Source organism: Girardinichthys multiradiatus, chromosome 1, assembly GCF_021462225.1.
Source record: "Girardinichthys multiradiatus isolate DD_20200921_A chromosome 1, DD_fGirMul_XY1, whole genome shotgun sequence".
NCBI lineage: Eukaryota > Metazoa > Chordata > Actinopteri > Cyprinodontiformes > Goodeidae > Girardinichthys > Girardinichthys multiradiatus.
The window spans coordinates 9,340,295-9,360,938 of NC_061794.1; the positions used below are offsets into that span (position 1 = coordinate 9,340,295).

The 20,644-nt window shown below is 40.1% G+C and overlaps 1 protein-coding gene across 3 annotated transcripts in view; it reads left to right on the forward strand.

Annotated features, from left to right (window-relative positions):
• Positions 1-20,644, forward strand: part of LOC124875959 (copine-9-like) — a 195,269-nt gene that overhangs the window by 136,843 nt on the left and 37,782 nt on the right. For all 3 annotated transcript variants that reach the window (XM_047378403.1, XM_047378411.1, XM_047378419.1), the window contains 3 exons: positions 952-1,079; positions 15,222-15,324; positions 15,980-16,037. In XM_047378403.1, coding sequence (XP_047234359.1) covers positions 952-1,079; positions 15,222-15,324; positions 15,980-16,037 — 289 coding nt within the window. The remainder of the gene's footprint in view (positions 1-951; positions 1,080-15,221; positions 15,325-15,979; positions 16,038-20,644) is intronic.

Here is a 20,644-nt window from a genome sequence, read left to right on the forward strand (position 1 = left end):
AACCTGTGAATGTGCCATAGCTGTTTATCCGCCATCATCAGTGGCCCTGTTTACTAGCCTGCACATTTATGTCTGGTTCCACTGTGAATGGAAGGGTGTAGCAAAGCAAAGAGCAACAAAGTGAAAAGAGCAAGGGGGAGGGACCTGTAAGGTTGCCTGTTCAAACCTTCAGGCCAAGTCCACTGCAGCTTTAAGTTACAATGGAATTAAATAGCGTTAGCAGGTTCTTGTTGCAAGCTAAAGTTAGCATATGATTTGTAGATTCTGAAAGAGCTGTTACATAACAGTAGAATTGGAAACTACAATTGACAGGCTACCTTTAGCGTTGTGTTTTCCATCTGAAACAGCTCTGAAGTGATGTTAGAACAGCCTTATATAGGTTTAGCAGCTTGAACAGTATTTCTTCCTATGAATTGACCAAGTAGAGTCTATCAAGTTGAAAATAAATGAATAATTAAAAAAGAAACAACTGGAAAAATAAATTAGAAAAGTTGGATTTTTAAAATCCCATAAGTCATTGCTTTAAGAGTCATGAAGTAGTTTATGATCTGTTTATTGAGGTGGTTAATTTCCACCATGATAACATCAGTTATCCAAACACTGGATCAACATCCACATCCTTTAAAGACTAGTTAAGGTTAACTAAACATTGTCTTCTAATTTATCTTTCAATTTACCCCAAGAAATATGATTAAACTATGTTATTCCTATGTCCTATCCACATTTACTTGCAAAATTAGGCTCAGTTAAAACATTTGATCAAGCCTAAGAACTCATAATACACATTTACATTTAGAGAGAAACTAAAGTTGTTTTTTTTTCTGTAAGAGTAACATTTTTAGAAAATAAACAGAATAACTGCAGACAACCACCCTGCTCCAAATAGTTTCCTTTCTGTGTGCCTGTCTCCATATTGGAGATTTTGTGAATACTGTGTGCTCTCTGTTACAGAATGGCGACAGTGATCATCCAAACTGTGTGGGCATAGAGGGAGTTCTGGAGGCGTATTTCCAGAGCCTGAGGACAGTCCAGCTGTATGGACCCACTAACTTTGCACCAGTTATCAACAAAGTAGCAAAGTAAGTCCAAAACAGAATCTTACATTTTATCCTGAGAATTTACACATTTCTTTAAGATGGATTCCCACCACTTGTAGCTTATGGGTAAGTGTGACCTCAAAGAGCAGGATAGTTTGGGGAATGCTCTTGTTCTTAACATACACCTATGGTAAAACTCGACACATATTCAGTGATGTAGGGATCACCCTCCCCCAGGCCACCCAGCCAGGGTTGATCAGGTCCTGTAGCGTGTGTGTGGTCCACTGATCCCCCGCTTGATCCACATCCATCTTGATGCCTTTCTGGCAGCTTCTGTGGTATTTTTAGTGCTATGATTTATTGATTTAGGAATTAGTTTGTGAAACTTGAAGTATTGGGTTTGTGGGGTGTACCTATTTTTTCACACACTTCTCTACCTTGGCCTGTTCTTGTCTAACAAACGGTGGAATATGTTGTGTGTGGCTTTATGAGACTGTTTTGAATGAATTTCATAACTTTAAAAGTTTAAAACCTAATTCTGAACGAGGGTGTACTTTCTTTTTATGACTGCAAGCAGGATTACAGCAAATTATTGCATTATTTGTTCCTCAAACTGTGCATCAAAATGTGAATATGTACAGAAGAAGAAAACCCAAAGCCCCAAAATCATTCTAGAGACTCAAACGTTTTAAAGTAAAAGAGCTTACTGCCGATATTTAAAGAAACCTTAAACAACCGAGCTAAAGTTCTCCAAAACCTTTTAAAGTGAAAGATGTAAATAACTTTTAGAAACTTAACTGCTTTTTTCCTGCAAAAAATTGTTTGCATCTTAGGTTCATTTTTCACATTTTGTTACTGTTTGAAAAGTTAATTGGAGGCTTCTGAAAAAAATATGGACTTCACAGAGGAAAATAAAATTGTAGAAAGTTGTTTCAACTAGGGTCAGCCAATAAAACGATTACAATATTTGTATGGAGTAACAAAAAATGTCAGTAACAATGATAAAGTTAGGCTTTATATGTCAATAAGACAGAAAATACATGTAGCCTAACAGGCAATATGTGGGGCGCGCTATTTATTTTAAATACATATTTAGGATATTAAACATTACATCAATGGTTTTTTTTTATCAGTTTATAGTCTGTTTTTATTCTTGTTTACTTGTAATCTAAAATGTCCAAGAATGTTTAAGGGATTTGTGTGTTTAGATTATGGGAGTTTTTCAAAAGAAATCTTCTTAGTTATAAATAGTGTTTATTTTAGTTTGTTCCCTTAGTTCGTATTAAAAAAGGTGCTGTCTTAGAAATTGGTTTGGTAATTTAAAACTGTATAATGAAGGGGCGTGGCAGTGGCGGTCACAGGTTGGAGTTTTTTAATTCTCTACAGACCAACACAAAGGAGCACATAAGTCGAAGGAAACGGATACATGGTTTTTTTTTTGTTTTTTTTTTACAAATCGTAATCTGAAAGTGTTTTATACATTTGTCTTCTGTTCCTTTTACTTTGATAGCACTAAATAAAATCCAATGCAACCAGATGCTTTCAGAATTCACCTAATTAATATACAGAGTTCTGTTTCAGGCCTCAATAGTTTGTCAGAGAACATTAGAGAACAAACAGCATCATGAAGACCAAGGAACACTGCAGACAGGTCTGGGAGAAAGTTGTAAAGACATTTAAAGAAAGTGGAGTTATCAAACATTATCACAAGCTTTCAACATCTCACAGAGCTCTGTACAATCCATCATCTCAAAATATATGGCAAAGCAGTAAATCCACTAAGTCATTGCTGTTCACCTAAATTGACAGGCCAGGCAAAGAGAGAATTAATTAGAAGAACAGCTAAAAGGCCTGTGGTAACGCTAGAGGAGCTGCAGAGATTCACAGCATAGATGGCAGAGTCGCTTGACAGGAGTAGCACGTAAAAAGCCATTGTTGAAAGAAAGCCATCCGGAATTCTGTAGTTACAGGAGCTACAACAGAATGGTTTAGTACAAAGTATAGTCATCCTAAATCTCAATGAGAATCCATAGCCATATTTAAAACCTGATGTTCAGCTAGCTCTCCATCCATACTGACTAAGCTGAAGTTGAGAACGAACAAAATCTAAAGTCTCAAGATGTGCAAACCCAGTAGACATACCACAAAATATGTGCAGTGGTAACTGCAGGGAAATGTGACTCCTCAGAGTTTTTAAATTAAAGCCATGTATCATTTTCTATAGACATTAATTTTCAACCGTTTGTGTTGCTCTGTCACATAAGATCCCAATAAAATACATACAATTTTATGGCAGGAATGTAATGAAATGTAAAAAAAAAATGTGTATGTATATATATTATATCTTTAGTAGAAGTTTTGGCAGAGTCTCTTTCGTTGATAAAATCACCCCGAAGCTTGAAGACTGACATCTCAAGACAACATATCACCACTGTGGGTTTTCCTAAGTTTAGATGAAGAGGCAAACAAGACAATCTGTTTAGAGATATGAGTGCATTCTTTAACCTGTACAATTTATGTTTGAGTTGTGTCTAATTTATTTTCTGACTGCAAGGATGGAGTCCAAAATGAATCTAAGTCCCTGATGTTTTCTGTAAATCCTATAACAAATGCTTTTTCTGCATTTAAATCTGGATACAACATTCTCTCCCATTTGGGGAGGAAAGATCTTTTCATTATCCCTGAACATCGGAGAGGAGACTGCTCTGTGATTTGCATTCAAACACTGTTGTGTTGTGTTGTCTCCTAAGCTAGATTCTTGGAGCAAATACCATGTTTATGTCCCACAATCCTCTCTTTCGGAGCTTTGTTTGTTGACTGTTTGTTGATGTGTAGTGGACTATTACAATACAGCACATGAAAAATGTATGTCTTGGTGCAGAGATCTGAGTACAGTTTGGGTACAATATTGTGCAGTCAAACAAACACCCAGCACCTTAAACTCACAAGTCAATATAATATTATTGATAGTTAATTTTTCAAGTGAATAATATTGATAATTAAAAACAGACTGAAGTTTTCGAGTTTTTATTTCTATCAATTCCGATGATTTTCCGCTTATAGCTGATGAAAACACAACATTTAGGAATACAATGTTACATCAGTCTAATAAAAATAAAATGTTTTTAAGACATAAATGTGGAGGCGTGTGGTGTAGCGGTACAGAGGTCTCAACATTTATACAGAGGCTATAGTCCTTGACGCAGCCATTCTGGGTTTGATTCCCGACCTTGAGACCTTTGCTGCATGTCTTCCCCCCTTCTATCTGCCCATTTCCCCTATGGTAACTCAATAAAGGGCACTAGTGCAAAAAAAGCATGTTTAATACCTCCTTAAAGGTTGGTATTTTCAGGTACTGACAAACTACCCTTATTGGAACGGATATTCAAAATAATTGAGATTGACTGTAATCCTGCCAGGGATGTCAGGTTACTTGATGCAAGATTTGTCACAGGAAAGACGTAGAAGTTAGTGAAAGGTAGATGGAAGCACACAATTCGATACAGTAACATCCAAAGCACCAAATGAAATGTTGGGTTGGAGAAATATGTTACAAAAGGTCCTGGATATCAACGAGGGAAGACAGAGAAACAGAATGAGTAGGACTTACGGTTCTGAAGATGAGGCTTGGCTGACACAGAAGAAGGATTAGAGCTTCTGACATGTAGGAACGATGTCTGAGTGATGAATAGGTAAGAGGCACTTCCTTATAAAACCGATTTCCGTGGTCACCTGACCCCCCTCTCCAAGACCTGACCCTTACGGTCCTGGGGGACCACGATAAAAGTCCCTGATCAGGGAGTGATCCAGGATGAAACAGGATGGAATCCTGCAAAGCAAAATGGCCATAGCCAGCCCAGTTTACCAAGCACTGATATCCTCGGCCCTGACAATGTGAATCCAGAATCCATCGAACAGTATAGGCAGGACCTGCGTCAATTATCCTGGGTAGAGGGAAGATGGCGAAGCCAGCAGAGCTGTAACATGAGGCCTGAGCTGAGAGACATGGAAGACCAGGTGAACTCTCATGGAGTGTGGAAGGCACTAACGGTAGGTAACTGAATTGATCCTGGCAACAACCTCGTAAGGACCTATAAACCCGGAAGTGTGTTTCCTTGATTCCATATGGAGTTTGAGGTGAGATGTGGGGAGCCAGATTTGATTCCCGGGCTTAAATTTCCGGGCTGAAATGAGAGGTGGCGGCCTGTGCCTTGATTCAGGCCAACCAACATTGGTGGATAAGTTGTTGAGCCTTCGACACCTGAACCTCAGTCTTCTGATGATTGAAGAAGGAGTGTGGAAACAATGGCAAACTTTGAAAGGGACAGTCCCAGGGATGACGAGACATGGAGGTTATGAGACAGCTCCGCCCAATGTAGGTAGGGAGGCCACTGGGATTGTTGAGTAGAAGCAAAACATCAAGCGACCCAGTTGTTGGTTGGTTCGTTCTGTTTGACCATTCGTCTGCGGATGATAACCAGAGGAAAGGCTGGGAGACACCCCAGTTAGATGACAAAAAGCCGTCCTGAACCTTGTGGTGAATTGGGGTCCTCTGTCTGAGACAATGTCTTTGGGGAAACCATGCAATCGCACAACATGCTCCAGGAGGAGTTCTACAGTCTGTTTGGCTGAACAGAGGCCCCATAAAGCCACCAGGTGGACTGCCTTTAAGAACCGGTCCACAATGGTGAGAGTGGTGTCAAGACCATTCACTGATGGAAGAGCGGTGACAAAGTCAAGCCCAATATGGGACCAAGGCTGCCTAGGGACAGGAAGGGGTTGAAGGTCCCCTGCAGGAAACTGGGTGGAGGATTTAGCTCGAACGCAAATGTCACAGACCGAAACAAACTCACGTACATCATGACTCATAGAGGGCCACCAGAGAGTGCAATTGAGGAGGCAAAGGGTCCTACCCGGACCAGGACAACCCGAGAGCGGGTAAGAGTGGGCCTAAAACAAAGCCTCCAGTCGACACTGGGATAGATCATAAAGATGACCAGCAGGGGTCTCAGTGGGTTGCAGGTTCGGTTGGCAGGGCAGCCCGGATGAAGTCCAGCAATGGCCAGTGAAGGTGTGCCACAAATCGATGGGAGGGCAGGATGGGTTCCGGATCTGAGGTGGGAGTTGAATGGGAAAACTGTCTGGAAAGAGTGTCCGTCTTAGCATTTGTAGAACCAGGGCGATAGACAAGATGGAAATTGTAGGACTCAAAGAAAATGGCCCAACAAGGCTGTCTGGGATTTAGCTGTTGGGCGGTCTGGATGTGTATGAGATTCTGGTGATTGGTCCAGATAAGAAACGGTTCCTCTTCCCTAAACAGCCAGTGCCGCCATTCTTCCAGGGCAACACTATATTTCTGCTGAGTGAGAGAGAACTTCCTTGAAAAGTAACAGCATGGGTGGAGCCTCCCTTCGGTACCACGCTGAGACAGGACAGCACCTGCACCCACATTGGAGATATCAACTTCCACCATGAAAGGTTTAGTGGGGTCGGGGTGGAGCAAGATGGGAGCTGTAATGAACAAATGAACGAGGTGTTGAAAAGCGTGAACAACTTCTGCAAAAAGACAAAACGGTCTAGGCTGGTTAGCAGGTTTGGTGAGAGATGTTAAAGTAGCAACAACAGAGCTAAAGTCCCGGATGAAGCGGTGATAGAAGTTGGCGAATCCTTAAAAGCTCTGCAGTTGTTTAAAGCTGGTGGTTTGAGGTCAATGAGTGACGGCTTGAACCTTCTCCGGGTCCATGGCCAAGCCATCTGAAGAGATGGTGAAGCCGAGGAAGGTGGTGGAGTGCTGGTGGAAGGCATATTTCTCCAGTTTACAAAACAACTGGTGCTCGAGCAGTCTTTTAAGCACTGCTCTGATGTGGCTCACATGATCAACTTCTGATCAGGAGTAGATTAAAATGTCGTCCAAGTAAACGAAGACCCAGCAGCCAAGCATATATCGGAGCAAGCTATTGATAAGATGCTTGAACTGTTTACTGAAAACCTCGGAAAGATCGAGGTAGACAGGAGGGATCTTTTTCAAGTCAACAGGTTTCAGGAGCTGGGTCTCCATGGAGCACGATCTGTTCTTGGGAATGAAACAATGACATGGGCAGTTAGGACCCTAGTTGAGGATTGGACAGTAAGACGAGGAGATGTGGAGGTCTTTTTTAGAGAACCAAGGATAGCCCAAGATGAGAGGGGAAGAAACGGCAGAGACAACGAGAAACTGGATCTCTTCCACATGGTCCCCTATGGACATTTGTATTGCCCGAGTCTGGTGTTGGATGGGGTAGGGTTTAAGAGGATGCCCATCGACAGAGGTAACAGGGATGAGACGATCTACCGAGGTCAAAGAGGGACACCCAGTTAAGAGAATAGAGTCTGATCTATGAAGTTCTTAGCCGCAACAATTTTCAAGAGAGCCTAAACGGAAAATTGTTTAAGTCCCAGGTGAAGAACTAGGGAGGAGTCGTGCCAGGTAGTACTCCCCCAAGGTCTGCCTGGCTTTGCTGTATTCAGCAAATTATTCTTTAAAATATTATTTTATTAAATTGTTTTATCTGATCTTGCATATTGAATGGTGGTTTTGAAGTTGTACCAATTGTCTAAGTTAGTTCCAATACTAACTTAACCTCATTTCCAGATTCCTCAAGGTAATCCCTGGTTCTCCAACATAAATAACATTGAATGTTAATGTTGCATCAGTTTACTGGTCATGGTTTTTAACCATCCTTTGATTCACTTGTTCATATTGTATATAGTCCTTGGTTTTCCTTATTCTTTCATTTTGCTTGGTAGTTTTAGTTGGATTGTTCTGGTATAGTAAAGAGTGTGTTGACTGAAATATGTTTGACTTTGAGTTGACTTATTTTTGTTGATAAGTTCTTGTATTTCAAGAAATTGTGTGAATTTATTCCATGTGTGTGCTTTTTTCACCATTTTCATTATTGTCCTAATTCCACCGCCTTATTGGGCAGGTATTCACAGGACAGTACTTAACAGACTCAATTATAATTTAATAAAATATTAAGATATTAATAATAAATATTAAATAATCATAATCACATCAATGGTTGTGTTTTATATGACACATTACACTTACATTCCAAAAAGGCATGTTTGGCACAAAACATAAAAAGCATCACCAAAAGAACACCATACACAAAGTGAAGGTGGCACTTTGATTCAGACGGAACTAGGGTTTTTGTTCAGGTGAATGGAAACCGGGACAATTTGACATACCAATCAGTTTGACCATAAAATCCCTCTTTTCAAAATGAAGAGGGATTTTATTTTTCAATATCACAGTGAGACAAAGCATACATCTAAGTCAAAAATTATTCTCAAGAGAGAAAATTTTAAGTTTTGGAACTGGCAAGCTAGAGTCGAAAACTAAACCGAAATTCTGTGTGGTCACCTGAAGAGGGCTATTGATAAGAGATGGCCTTCTACTAAAGCCACAAAGAAACCCTTAAAATATAAAATAGTAAAACCAGAGAAATGGAGTAATGACGAAAATTCAATCTGGGAGACTCACCCACTCCTCCAGCTTCATCCAATGGCTTCGCCTTGCGTCTCCGCGCCAACCAATCAGCATCAAGCCTGCAGTAATCGTCAGCCAATGATCCTCCAAGGCTCCGCATTTAAAGTCTCCCATTAATGGATCTCTCAGCTGTCAGCCGAGCTTTGACCCTCCTCCACCCCATCGGCTCCATCGGATTTTCAGTTCCATTACCATCAGGCCTCATCTCCATCACCAGTACCAGATCCGGGGCAAGACAATTCTAATTCTAAGACGTTCATCAAGTTCATGCATTATCAGCATTCATGTCTTCCTCTGGGGTCTGAGCACCAAACACATAAACATCCATTGTGTAACTTCTCTAATCGCATTTTGTGTTTCTTATTGTGAGTCTCTACAGGATTGAATTAAATAAAATACAAACATGGAAGTTGAAAAATGTTTCAACGTGGGGTCTGCTATCCAGTTGATTCTTTTGGCTGCCCACCTTTAGTAAGAAAAACCGATAGATATCGCATTTTCAAATAGAAGATGTTTTTTAGTATGCACGCCACGTTTGTTTGACAATGGCTAGAAGAGCATCTTCTTGTTGAGTTTCCTCTAAGAAAACTGAATTTTGTCAGACAAGTGGTCAGGTGACCACGGAAATCAGCTTTATAAGGAAGTGCCTCTTATCTCTTCATCACTCAGACATTGTCCCAACATGTCATGAGCTCTGATCCTTCCTCTCTGTCAGAGGAGCCTCATCTCCAGAACCGTAAGTCCCACTCGTTCTGTTTCTCTGTCTTCCCAGTTGAAATCCAGGACCTTTTCTAACACTGTTCTCTTACCCGAGATCACATTTAGTGCTTTGGGTGTTACTGTATCGAATTGCGTGCTTCCATCTATCCACCGCTAACGCGGATTTCTGAGCCCATAATGGATCCCGCAGAGTTCAAACTCTTAAAGGTGGAGATTTTGTATCTCTGTGGTTGTTGATTGCCAGAATACCAAGCTGGAAGCCCTAACTGACATGATCATTCAGATTTTTGCATCTGTCACTGCACTGCCCCATCAATCCACAGTGGTGAGTGAAGAACAATGGATCGGATTCCCAGATAAGTGGAATTGAGTTGACAGTCAGCCTGATGGCTTGCTTGCTACTTTGGATATGATGTTTATGTGCCAACCTTCTAAGTATTTCACCTCCCGAGCTTCAGTGCCAATTTTGACCTTCCTGGCTGTGCCCAGGAGTGGGCAGCAGCCCTCTGTAATGCCTGCAGTCATCATACTAGCTTTGTGGAGGAATTGAAGAAAACCTTCGTTCCTCTTATTAGCGAAATGGAGGTGGAGACTCAGTTGCTTCACTTACGTCAGGGAGATTGACCAGTCTGCCATTTTGCTTCCGATTTTTGGACTTTGGAATTATTATTATTTCTAAACTAATCTTCTCTGTCCAAACACTACCTCCTACGTGAACCGTGCTAAGGAAAAGGTTTCCGGGCAACGAGTTGAGGGAAGTGAAGCTGTGTGGACTGAACTGTACAACAAAGGCCACTGAAGTTGCCGCAATGTCTCTAGGCTCTCTAGGGCCCTACCATTCTGCACATTTTAGATGTTTGCTCTTTTCCCCACACAGAGGGTTTTAAATTAATTCATCATTTGCAGGCCTCTACACCACTTTATGGCATGCCATGGAGGTAATGCAATAATTTCAGATTTGCTGATTGTCTAAAGGATGAAGATCAGTTAGCCCTGAGGACATTGGTTGGTGACAAATGTTGTAGAGCAGTGGGGTTTCTGTCTCAGACAGAAACTGCTAAGTTTGTTAGTGTGATTACAGCAGAGAGCTGTAGTCTGCAGAGCGGAGAGCCAACCAAAGGTATGCTGTACCTGCAGCTTGAGGCATGTTCCGCATGTGACAGACATGGTACTGTTTAAAGAAAAAATAGAACATGTTTTATTTATCTTAAATATCAGGTTTATATTTTTTGTCACAAATAGGTCTATTTTGAAATATATATAAAATGTATATTCTTGACTATAATCTTTTGGTTGGAGGGCCCAGTTCTGGAACCCCAACCCCCCCATGTTCCAAGCTTCAATGCTTGAGGTTGTACTTGGGTAACAGTACAAAAACAAGGATTTCAAATGTAATATTACATTATGTTGCTAATCAATCATTAATTTATTTTGTGTCAATTTGGAAATATGGTTGTGTATTGGATGACTAACATTTGCTAAATCTGCTGTACAGCTTTGTCATCATGACATTTTTACAATTCAACACCAATAAAAATACACAACAGAAAAAAAACTGAGTTTTACCGCTCACTATCAATGGGATTATTTTCATATCCTTACTTGAGTTGATGCACTTCATCCCTTTGAATTCTTTGAGACAAGGCCAGTCCAGAATATGTTTTTCTCAGTGTAGCAGAGTACATCTCAATCAAGAAACATTTCTATCACAATTAGGCCTTTTTCCTTTAAAACCTTGTTCCAACTGTAATACATTATTACTAAAGTAACAATCAGAACCATACTGTTAACCACTTCCTTTTCTGTAGATATGTATTCAGTTGACAGCTCACAGACATAACCTCCTGTTATTTCTGCTGGTAACTTGGAACAAAATTACAAACACACTACATTTTAGGATAACCAGGCTTTAAAAAACTAGACAGGCACTGAACAATTAAGCAGAAAACTAATGAGTGTAGGAACAAGTAAAAGAAAATTTGGTTTAATGAGACATGCAGCAACTCTTTCAAATCCCTGCAGCAAAACTGTTTGCTTACTGCTAGATCTATTCTTCAGTTTGGATTAATTTGTCAATAATCTCTATTTAGGTCAACAAAAGATTAATAGTGGTCATTGCCTTTCCTTTTACTGATTTTTTGGCCTTCTGCAAGATCCTCAGTCTCTCCAATTCAGCACAGCCTTGTTTCCCAAGCAGCATTTCCTCCAACCATTTAACCGCCTAAGCTCAATAAGATGAGTATTTCCAGCTGATGTCTTAGAAGAGTCAACAAATACAAGAATGATTTATATATATTATTTATTGCACACGGTGGGGCTGATGGAAGCACTGTTGCCTTGCAGCAAGAAGGCCCTGGGTTTCACTCTTTGCTGGGGGTCTCTCTGCATGGAGTTTGCTTGTTCTACCCGTGCATGAGTGGGTTCTCTCCACGTATTCTTGCTTCCACCTACAGTCCAAAAACACGATTGTTAGGTTAATTGGTCTCTCTCAATTGCCGTTAGGTGTGAATGAGTGTGTGTATGGTTGTTTGTTTTGTGTGCCTCTGTGTTGCCCTGTGATGGACTGGTGACCTGTCCAGGGTGTACCCCGCCTCTCGCCTGTAGAGTCCTGGAGATAGGCCCCAGCTCCCCCACGACCCTGTATGGAAGAAGTGGGTATAGAAAATGGTTGGATGAATGGATTATGTCTTATAAGGAGCTCAGATAATTGCATAACAATTTGATATATCTCTCTTCAGATTCCATTTTCACTATCACGGATATCATGCACAAGCATCTTCATAAACATAAATCATTAGTAGGTCAGCAAGAAGACCCTGAAGCTGTAAGAAACTGCAAAGAAAAGGTTCTTTGGCTAGAGATTCAAATATAATTGGTTAATGTTGCCTATATTTTTGGTCATGCTGTTTCTGTTTGTAAAGTTCCTTTTAGAGCCCTAACTCACAATATCTCTCAGTCCGCTCAACTGGAAAGCCTTTGACACAATCTTTGCTTTGTCATCTGGGCTGCCCAATAGGTCACTCTTGGACTCTCCACAGATGTCTGCATGCAGCCTAGAATATTTGGAATATGTTGCCTGTACATGCCGACAAGGACAATGCAAGTACCATTTAAAGGGTGGCATCAGTTACACAGCAAAAAACTACTTGAAAATGACACTAATCTCTTGCCGACAAAGGACTCTGAAACAAGCTTGTGTTACATCGTGTTATTAATGAAGGATCCCTTTGACTAATTATTCTTAAAGGTTCTAATTGTTGGCCTCTGATACATACTGATCATCTACCAATAAACCATTTTTTTTTATGATGTGAGGTGGAGAAGGCTTTGTCCGGAAAACCACTCAGACTGCGCAAACTCACATTTTAGTAACTTGTCAATCAAAAGGGGGCATGGCATGAAGCATGACCTGCTTCTCCATTATCAGATTCTAAATGGGAACATCATTTAAAAAATGAACATGCTCTATTAAGCATCAACTGTCTTATAATGTCAATGGCATCGCTGTTCAGTAGAAAAATCATTAATATAAAACGTTTTTAGTCATTTCAGTTGTAAATCTCTCCAGATTTTAATCAAAAGAGCCATTCATTTAAATAGAGGACTAACAATTTTCTTTAAATATTTGTGAATAACTGAGTGGCCTGAACCAAATAGGCTGCCTGCTCTGTTATCCATTTTATGATAGGAGAGCTGTCCATGTTCTTCTGTAATAGTAAAATTATCCTGCGTGTGCACAAAACTCAGGTAAGACTCAAATCATTTCCCTTCATGTTTTTTGCATGAATATTTGGAACTATGGAAAACATTGGACTTAACCAGAAGGAAATTTAAATTAAACAATTAAATTGCAATAGACCTTTTTGTGAGTGGACTATGAAAAAGGTTTTTACCATTTGCTTTCCTAAAAGTTATTGAATATCCTATTAAAATTCGTAATGGAAACTCTGAAGAGGAAAACCATCAGCCTTTTAAGTCATGTGGGAAAGCATTAGTTGTGTAGTTCTGCATAGAGGGGAGCAGACAATAGCTGCTGACGTTTGAACAGGACAGTTTTTGAGCTGTAAGTATTTCATGCATGCCCTATTTTTCCTCTCTGTTGTGTACAGTATTTGTTTCCGGCTTACCTTCTACATCAAAATGTGTCCAATCCCTTGATAAAACCAGCATCCTTTCTTTGTTTAACCAGCTTTTGCTGAATTTAAATTAAGCTTAGGAAGTCCTGGTGCATTAATTTGAGGAAGAGAAAAACAACACAATGCAGCTCTATAATAGTCTATTTTGTTCTTTTTACACAGACAGTAACATCTGAGTGGGGTTTTGAACCGGCAACCCACCGGTTACAGGACAAACTCCTGCCACCATCGCAATCTGTTTAATGTTCGTGCATTCCAGCCTGCCCAATATGTTTTCAGGGGGATATATCCTGCAAAATCCGCTTTTTTTCCTTTAAATATATTTTGTTGTGTACTTAGAGTCTGTAGGAGTGCGGAAATGTAAAATTTAGTCTCTCCAGGTGCTGCGGAGATATCTTTATATTCTGTTTGGGTCATATTTTTTAGTCTGTTCAGTTTTCTCTATCAGCTGTTACATTTTTCCAACTGTTAAGTCATAGTATTTGCTGCGGAACAACTAAATGAGGTCATGGACGTCTGGCTGATCAGTTTTGCCTATCTGCCATATTTATTCATCGCTGCTATTTTGAAGTCCAAGTTCAAGTATGCCTATGCTGAAAGTGGATAAGTTCGTTTCGGTAGTTGGGTGAATTAACCCACACAGTTCATTACACTGTCCCCCAGCATCAAAACCTCTTTGAAGTGCCTGCTCAGTTTTTTTTTTTTTCATGGCAATGTTTCTACATATGCGGGGAAAGTCCTATTTCCCCCACTTCCAGGACGAGTGCCTTCAGCAACCTCTGCCAGTATCAAGAAGGATTTGCAGACTTTATCTGATTAAGGGGTTAGTTCTTTCCGTTTATGGAAACTATGGACGCAGCAAAGCAGAAAGCTGCAAATAACGATAAAATGACAACAAACTTTATTTTAGACATGAATTTATTATGTGTTGATATAACATCTTGGCCATTGTTTTGATAGCAGTAGCATCATGCCTTCTGCTTATGTTAGTGCTGTGTGCTGCTTTTAGCTCTTTGAGGACAGAACTGCACTGCGTGTTTTGAATAGTATTATTACATAAAACGTTTTACAATGTTTTTTGCGGTTTTGTCTTGTTTCTGTGGCGCTAGATAATTGTTATCAAACTATAAAAATGGCTGAACGGCTAAAAGTGCAGCGCTTCTTGACCTGGAGGGGGGCGGGATGTGAAGTGCATCAGTAACATTTAAAGAGACAGCACCAAAGCGAGCTACTCTCAAATGCACCTCAGAACAGGGGTAAAAGAGGATCCTGTTGAGCTAAAATAACAAGAAGTTCGGACCAAAGCATTGCAGTTCCACTTTAAATAGACAACTGATTGATTTAATTGTGAAAAGGTAGAATTTAAAACCATGTTTTGCCCACTTTAAACTGAAGGCACATCAGGAACACTGCATCACATGGTGTGTGTTTTGTGCAGCTGGTATGCCTTTTCCTTTGCTCAGTAAGTGAGTGATGTTTGAATGTTGGGTTCGCTTTAAAAAAAAAAAAAAAAAAACACATATGTTTTCGAACAAAACTTGAAATCATCTGTATTGTAAAAAATCAGAAGATTTGATCTTATTGGACGATTTCCAAGCTTTGTACATTTTTCTGTAATTACATTAGATATCTTCATAGCCAAACATCAGCCCAGATGCAGTCTACAGTGTGTTTGATATTTAGAACCTGATTCAACCTCTGTCCTTTTCCAGAAGGCTGGCAGGTGCTCTTTGAGTTTCTGTAGCTCATCAGAATGTTAGCTTAAAGCCGTGTGTGTGTGTGTGTGTGTGTGTCCAGCTGTGCCGCAGAGATTACAGATGGCTCTCAGTACTTTGTCCTGTTGATGATCACAGATGGAGTGATATCTGACATGGTCCAGACCAAAGAGGCTGTGGTCAACGTGAGTAAACAAACACACATATACACTACACCCACACACAGGCAGACACAACAGAAGAAGAAGAAGTAAAAACCCAGATAGAAACTGATGGAGTATAGTCCTTTCCTCTTAGTAAGCATTGATACCTATGTGCATCGCTGCATCCCCTCCTCATGTATTTTGGGGTGATAGAAGAAGAGGCAGTATATCTCCTGATAAAAATGTTTTCTTATTTAGTTTAGATAAAAACTACTGCCTGCCAGGTTATGGGCCCTGCAAGGTAAAACTCCCTGATAATTGCTCTAAACCCCCAAAAGCTTCTGCTGTAAAACATTTGAAATGGAGTGTTGGCATCTCATTAAACCTCTGCAATACGTGTTTTCCAGGATGTTGCATCAGTTTAAAGGTCTTTCCTAAAGTAAGGCTGCAATACGTGCTTTAGAGCACTCACCCTATTTCTGAAAATTCCAAGAATTCTCCCTGATGGGCTGTACCTCAGAGTACAAACATCTCCACCACAAATGCTTGACACTGTTAAGAATCAACCCAACCCAGCTAGCTCCCAGCAGTTGGACTATGCCTGGACTATGTCTAGAAAGTTTGGAATATCTAAGATTTAAAACATCTGCTAAACTGAAAACATTAATAATCTTGATTATTTTTGTCTTTGTAACAGGCAGCATCACTTCCTCTGTCTATCATTATTGTTGGTGTTGGACCTGCTGAGTTTGATGGTAAGCAGAATTCTTTTTTCATTGTGATTAAACATGACAAAAAGAGTTAGGTTGCACCTAGCTTTGTTTTCTTTACTGCAGATAAAATGAGTGTAGCAGTTTTTGTCATTGGTTTCTTAACATTTTAAAATGGGATTTAAACAGTTGAAACTTGGCAAAATACCGTTCGTCTGTTAACTAGGATCTGGTGGAAGGGTCTATGTTCCAATAACAGCACATTTAACATATTTGTAACATGTATCTTTGGCATAGGCTTGGGGGGATATATGATTCTCTGGCAACCAAAAGATTGGTTTGATTAATCCACACATTTAGTGAGCTAGTGTGATGGCTAGTTGTATCTTAATGTCAACAAAAGAAAAGAGCTCTGGAAAGAATTTCCCTCTGCACATTGGCGCCCCCCTTTGGTTAGGGTTCAAAGCACAACATAGCTGGGGGCCTACATCTCTATAGATGTCTTTTGGACCAATACACATACACACTAAACTCTATGGGATGAGTTCCTCAGGAATGTGAGGCTCAGTCCCGTTTTTCTAATAAACATCATGCTGTTTCTGTCTTCTTCTGATGAAGATTCACCAACCTTGACATGCCAGATGATTAGAACTGATTAATTCAGCTAAACAATTTTAGGAACTCCTAGAGCACATATGTCAAAGTCAAGGCCCGCGGGCCGACTCCGGCCCGCAAATTAATTATCTATGGCCCGCTGGATGATATTTAATTACTATTAGAACCGGCCCGCAGGACACAGCTGCCCACTGGCGTTTTGTACGCACCAACACTACATTCCCCACAATGCAACGGTAGTCCGCGAAGTCACTGTAGCACTGTCACTCAACTAATTTCACTTAATCAATCTGTCATTAACTTTATCTGATTATCTGTACAGAATTCATACCATTAAATGAAATATTCTGATTCCTTTAATACCAACATTATTCATTAAGTCACAGAAATCACTGTAAAGGATATCGGGTCAGACGGCGGCCCCCCTTTTCACTTATGGGTTATCCTCTGTCAATCCAGTGAGCCTGATCACGGCCCCCTCTTTCATACACCCTTGATTTGAGGGGCCCGTCCCCTTAACCATTTGCTTCTGACAGGCGGTTGGCACTCCTGGACCCCCTGAGTCCATGGTTGTAGTTATGCCCCTAAGGATCAGAGCCTGAAGGGTGTCATCCTCTTGTATCAGTTTATCTTTGACTATGTGTTGCATCTTATGTGATATCAACAGTTATGTTGTGTAAGCTGTAGCAGTGAGCGGTGCGGCAGATAAGCAACAAGGGCAGCTATATTTTATTAAGGCAGCAAAGAGATAATTACAAAAAGGATACAGAATCATACATTCATAACAATCCCCCTGTTGAGGTGGGAAAAACCTACCTCACATCAATCAATGTGTCTAGTGCATATGGACCTAAGCTAGAATATGGGAGGCAGTTCCTTCCGATCGTCGGATAACTCCGGCCCCCCAAGTGGAGTGCCATTTCTCTGCTAACTGCCTGCAGCCCTCAGTGTGTGTGCCCCTTCTGTTTCCCATAGAACAAACGTATGCTGGTGTGTGTCTGAAATTTAAATGATTAAAACTTTGCAAATAGAAAATAATGCCCTGTTGAAAAATTAAAACAACAAAAATAATAAAAAGCTAGAAGCACAGCGGAATGAGCAGTACAATGTGTATCAGTATATTGTAGACTCTGAGTCGTAAACCCTGTTCAATTATCTATTGAAGTCATTTGGTCCTCCTCCTCATAGCACAGTATCATAATTTCTCCAGCACTTTGGTTTGGTTCCATGAGATCCACATCATCACTTGTGCTTAAATATTCAGTGGACAACATCAGTGTGTGCTCTGGCACCACATCCATTTGATATTCTGATAATCTCAAACCTCTGGTATCACTGGAACCAATCGCACGATCAATACACCTGAGGATGAGAGCTCAAATACACGTTGCACAACAGCATACACTACAGTCAGTCATTTTCTACTGCTTATTCCATAGTGGGTTGCAGGGAAGCTGGTGCCTATCTCAAGCAGTCTATGGGCGAGAGGCAGGGTACACCCTGGACAGGTTGCCAGTCCATCACAGGGCAACACACAAACAACGAAGCACACACCTTAGGGCAATTTAGAATGACCAATTAACCTAACAGGCATGTCTTTAGACTGTGGGAGGAAGCCAGAGTACCCTGTGAGAACCCACGCATGCACGGGGAGAACATGCAAACTCCATGCAGAAAGACCCCCGGTTGGGAATCGAACCCAGGACCTTCTTGCTGCAAGGCAACAGTGCTACCAACTGCACCACCATGCAGCCCACCACAACAGTCAATGAAGTGAAAATACTCACCAGTAGGTTTCCCCATTTTCTAAACCACGTCTCAAACTCCCTTCATGCAAATTATTCCAGAATTTCCCACATTCACAGAAGAAAAACTTTTTTTTTTTTTTTTCATTATTCACACAGTTCTACCTTAAAAATCCTTCTCACCTGTGATTTTTGATTTTGTGTCCTTATTTCAAATTTACCGGGACATACTCCTTCAAGCTTTAACTCAAAAAATAGAATTTTTATTGTTTAATCTTTATCACGTTCCCTCTGTTGAAGTAACCCAGCCCACTCAAAATTTATGAAACAGGTTCCACATAATTATATTTTGTTAGTTGATTGCAAAAAGATGAGTTAATCTTACCTTTTGACGTTATGGTTACTGGAATAAATTGATTTAGTTTCACAAGCACATTTTTCATGTGTTAGCTGGAAATTAAATGTTAAGTCAAAAGATATCCAATCGAACCTATTCATATGTTCTTCCTCAGTGCTTTCTGATTTCTCTGAAGTTTCCTTCGGAGGATGGGTCTCCCTTCCTGCTATATGATCTGCTTACCTTAGTTTTGTCCTCATCCAGAGCTCCATTTGTTTCTCCTGTTGGTTCTTTGGTTAGAGCCTCCTGTGAGTTATGAGACAAAAACTTCTCAGCAGATTAAAATCTTTGAACATGTCAGTTTCTCTCTCTGTGAATCCAGACTGGGTGGACAACCCGATTGAAGAGAGGAGGTGAAAGGTCAGGGTATGGTTCTTTCTGTCAGCAGCTGATGGGGAGTTAAACCCATGAGCTCAGTGGGTGATGATCTGATGTAAAACATCACCAAGGGCAGCGCGTATTCAGCACACTTCATTTTTGTATTACTTTAGCCAATCGTTTCTTTGATTGTGTGATTAGCTCTCTCAGCCGACCTGGTGAAAGTGTCAAGCATCTCTACATCCTTTCACTCTGTTGTCAGAACCCATACAATCAATAACAGTTTCCTTTAGGGCTCGTTGGGAACAGGAAATGCTCCAATACCTGTTTTCATGAGAATCTTATATGTAGATAATATAATAGAGTCATCTTCTCACCTTTAACCCAAAATCATATTTATTTTGTAACCCAGTTAGTTGCTACTTTATTGCCCCGTAGCCTCTACCCCCAATACTAGATAAAAGTAATTTGCATATTCTGTACAACCTTAATCATACCATTATTTAGGTATTTATTCCTGTTAAACATTTGATCACTATAGCCAGTCATTTTTTTCCCAATATATTCATTTCCATTTTTTCCATCCTATGATTATTATTATTTATTGTTGTTTTCTCTGAAGTCTAAAGGTTAGTCAGACAAACATTTGAGACAAACATTGAAACAGAAATTTAGACAAACACTTAAGACACACAACACATGCCGGCTTCAGTCTCCCCTCTTAAGGAAGTTTGGACGGCCAATTCTTTTACCATCAAATTATTCAATCAGAACCCTATGGCAGAATGACAGGTTCTATTTGGTTCTGTTCCCATCCCAAAGAGAATTTAGATCCAATTTCACCTCAAGAAAATTCATAAGAAATGTAAGTTTTCATCCTCTAAAACCCAGAAAATTGTTCCAACTTGCGAGCATCTGAACACATATAGGGAACACCGACATTAGAGAAAAACTAATGAAAAACAAAACTTGGTGCACTCTAAAACGTTCATTAGTTGTCCGAACACAACTAGGAATCAAAACCCAAAAAAAAAATGAGCTCACAGAAACTAAAACATACCATTCAATTCATGAACCTTTCACTCATGTGGCCCACATCATTCATCATTCATACCTTGGACCTTCATTCATTCCTGTCACACTCTTCTCAACCACACGCTTTCAATCCTCAAACACAATCTTTGGATTCCTATTGTTCCTGAATCCCAGAGATCTCATGTTCTAAGTAATAATGTGTCAATGGATCCATTTGTCAGGCCGGTCCCAGCCACCTTTTCAGGCCTTCTTCACCTAGGAGAAAAATACATGTTTAGGGTTATTGCTCACATCATCAGGCAATATAGTGGGACAACTCTTCATCAACCTTTCCAGAGAAATCATGATTATTGTGACCGGCAATGCCTGAAAATAAACAGTTTGATCATACAGCCATCACAGTACAACAAATTAACACGAACAACAAATCACAGACTTGGGTAGTGAAATCACCATTTTTCTTTCTTTCGCCATCTTCATTTCACCACACATAATCATATTTGTACATTGTTATTTCCATTATTATTGTAGACAAAGAAGAC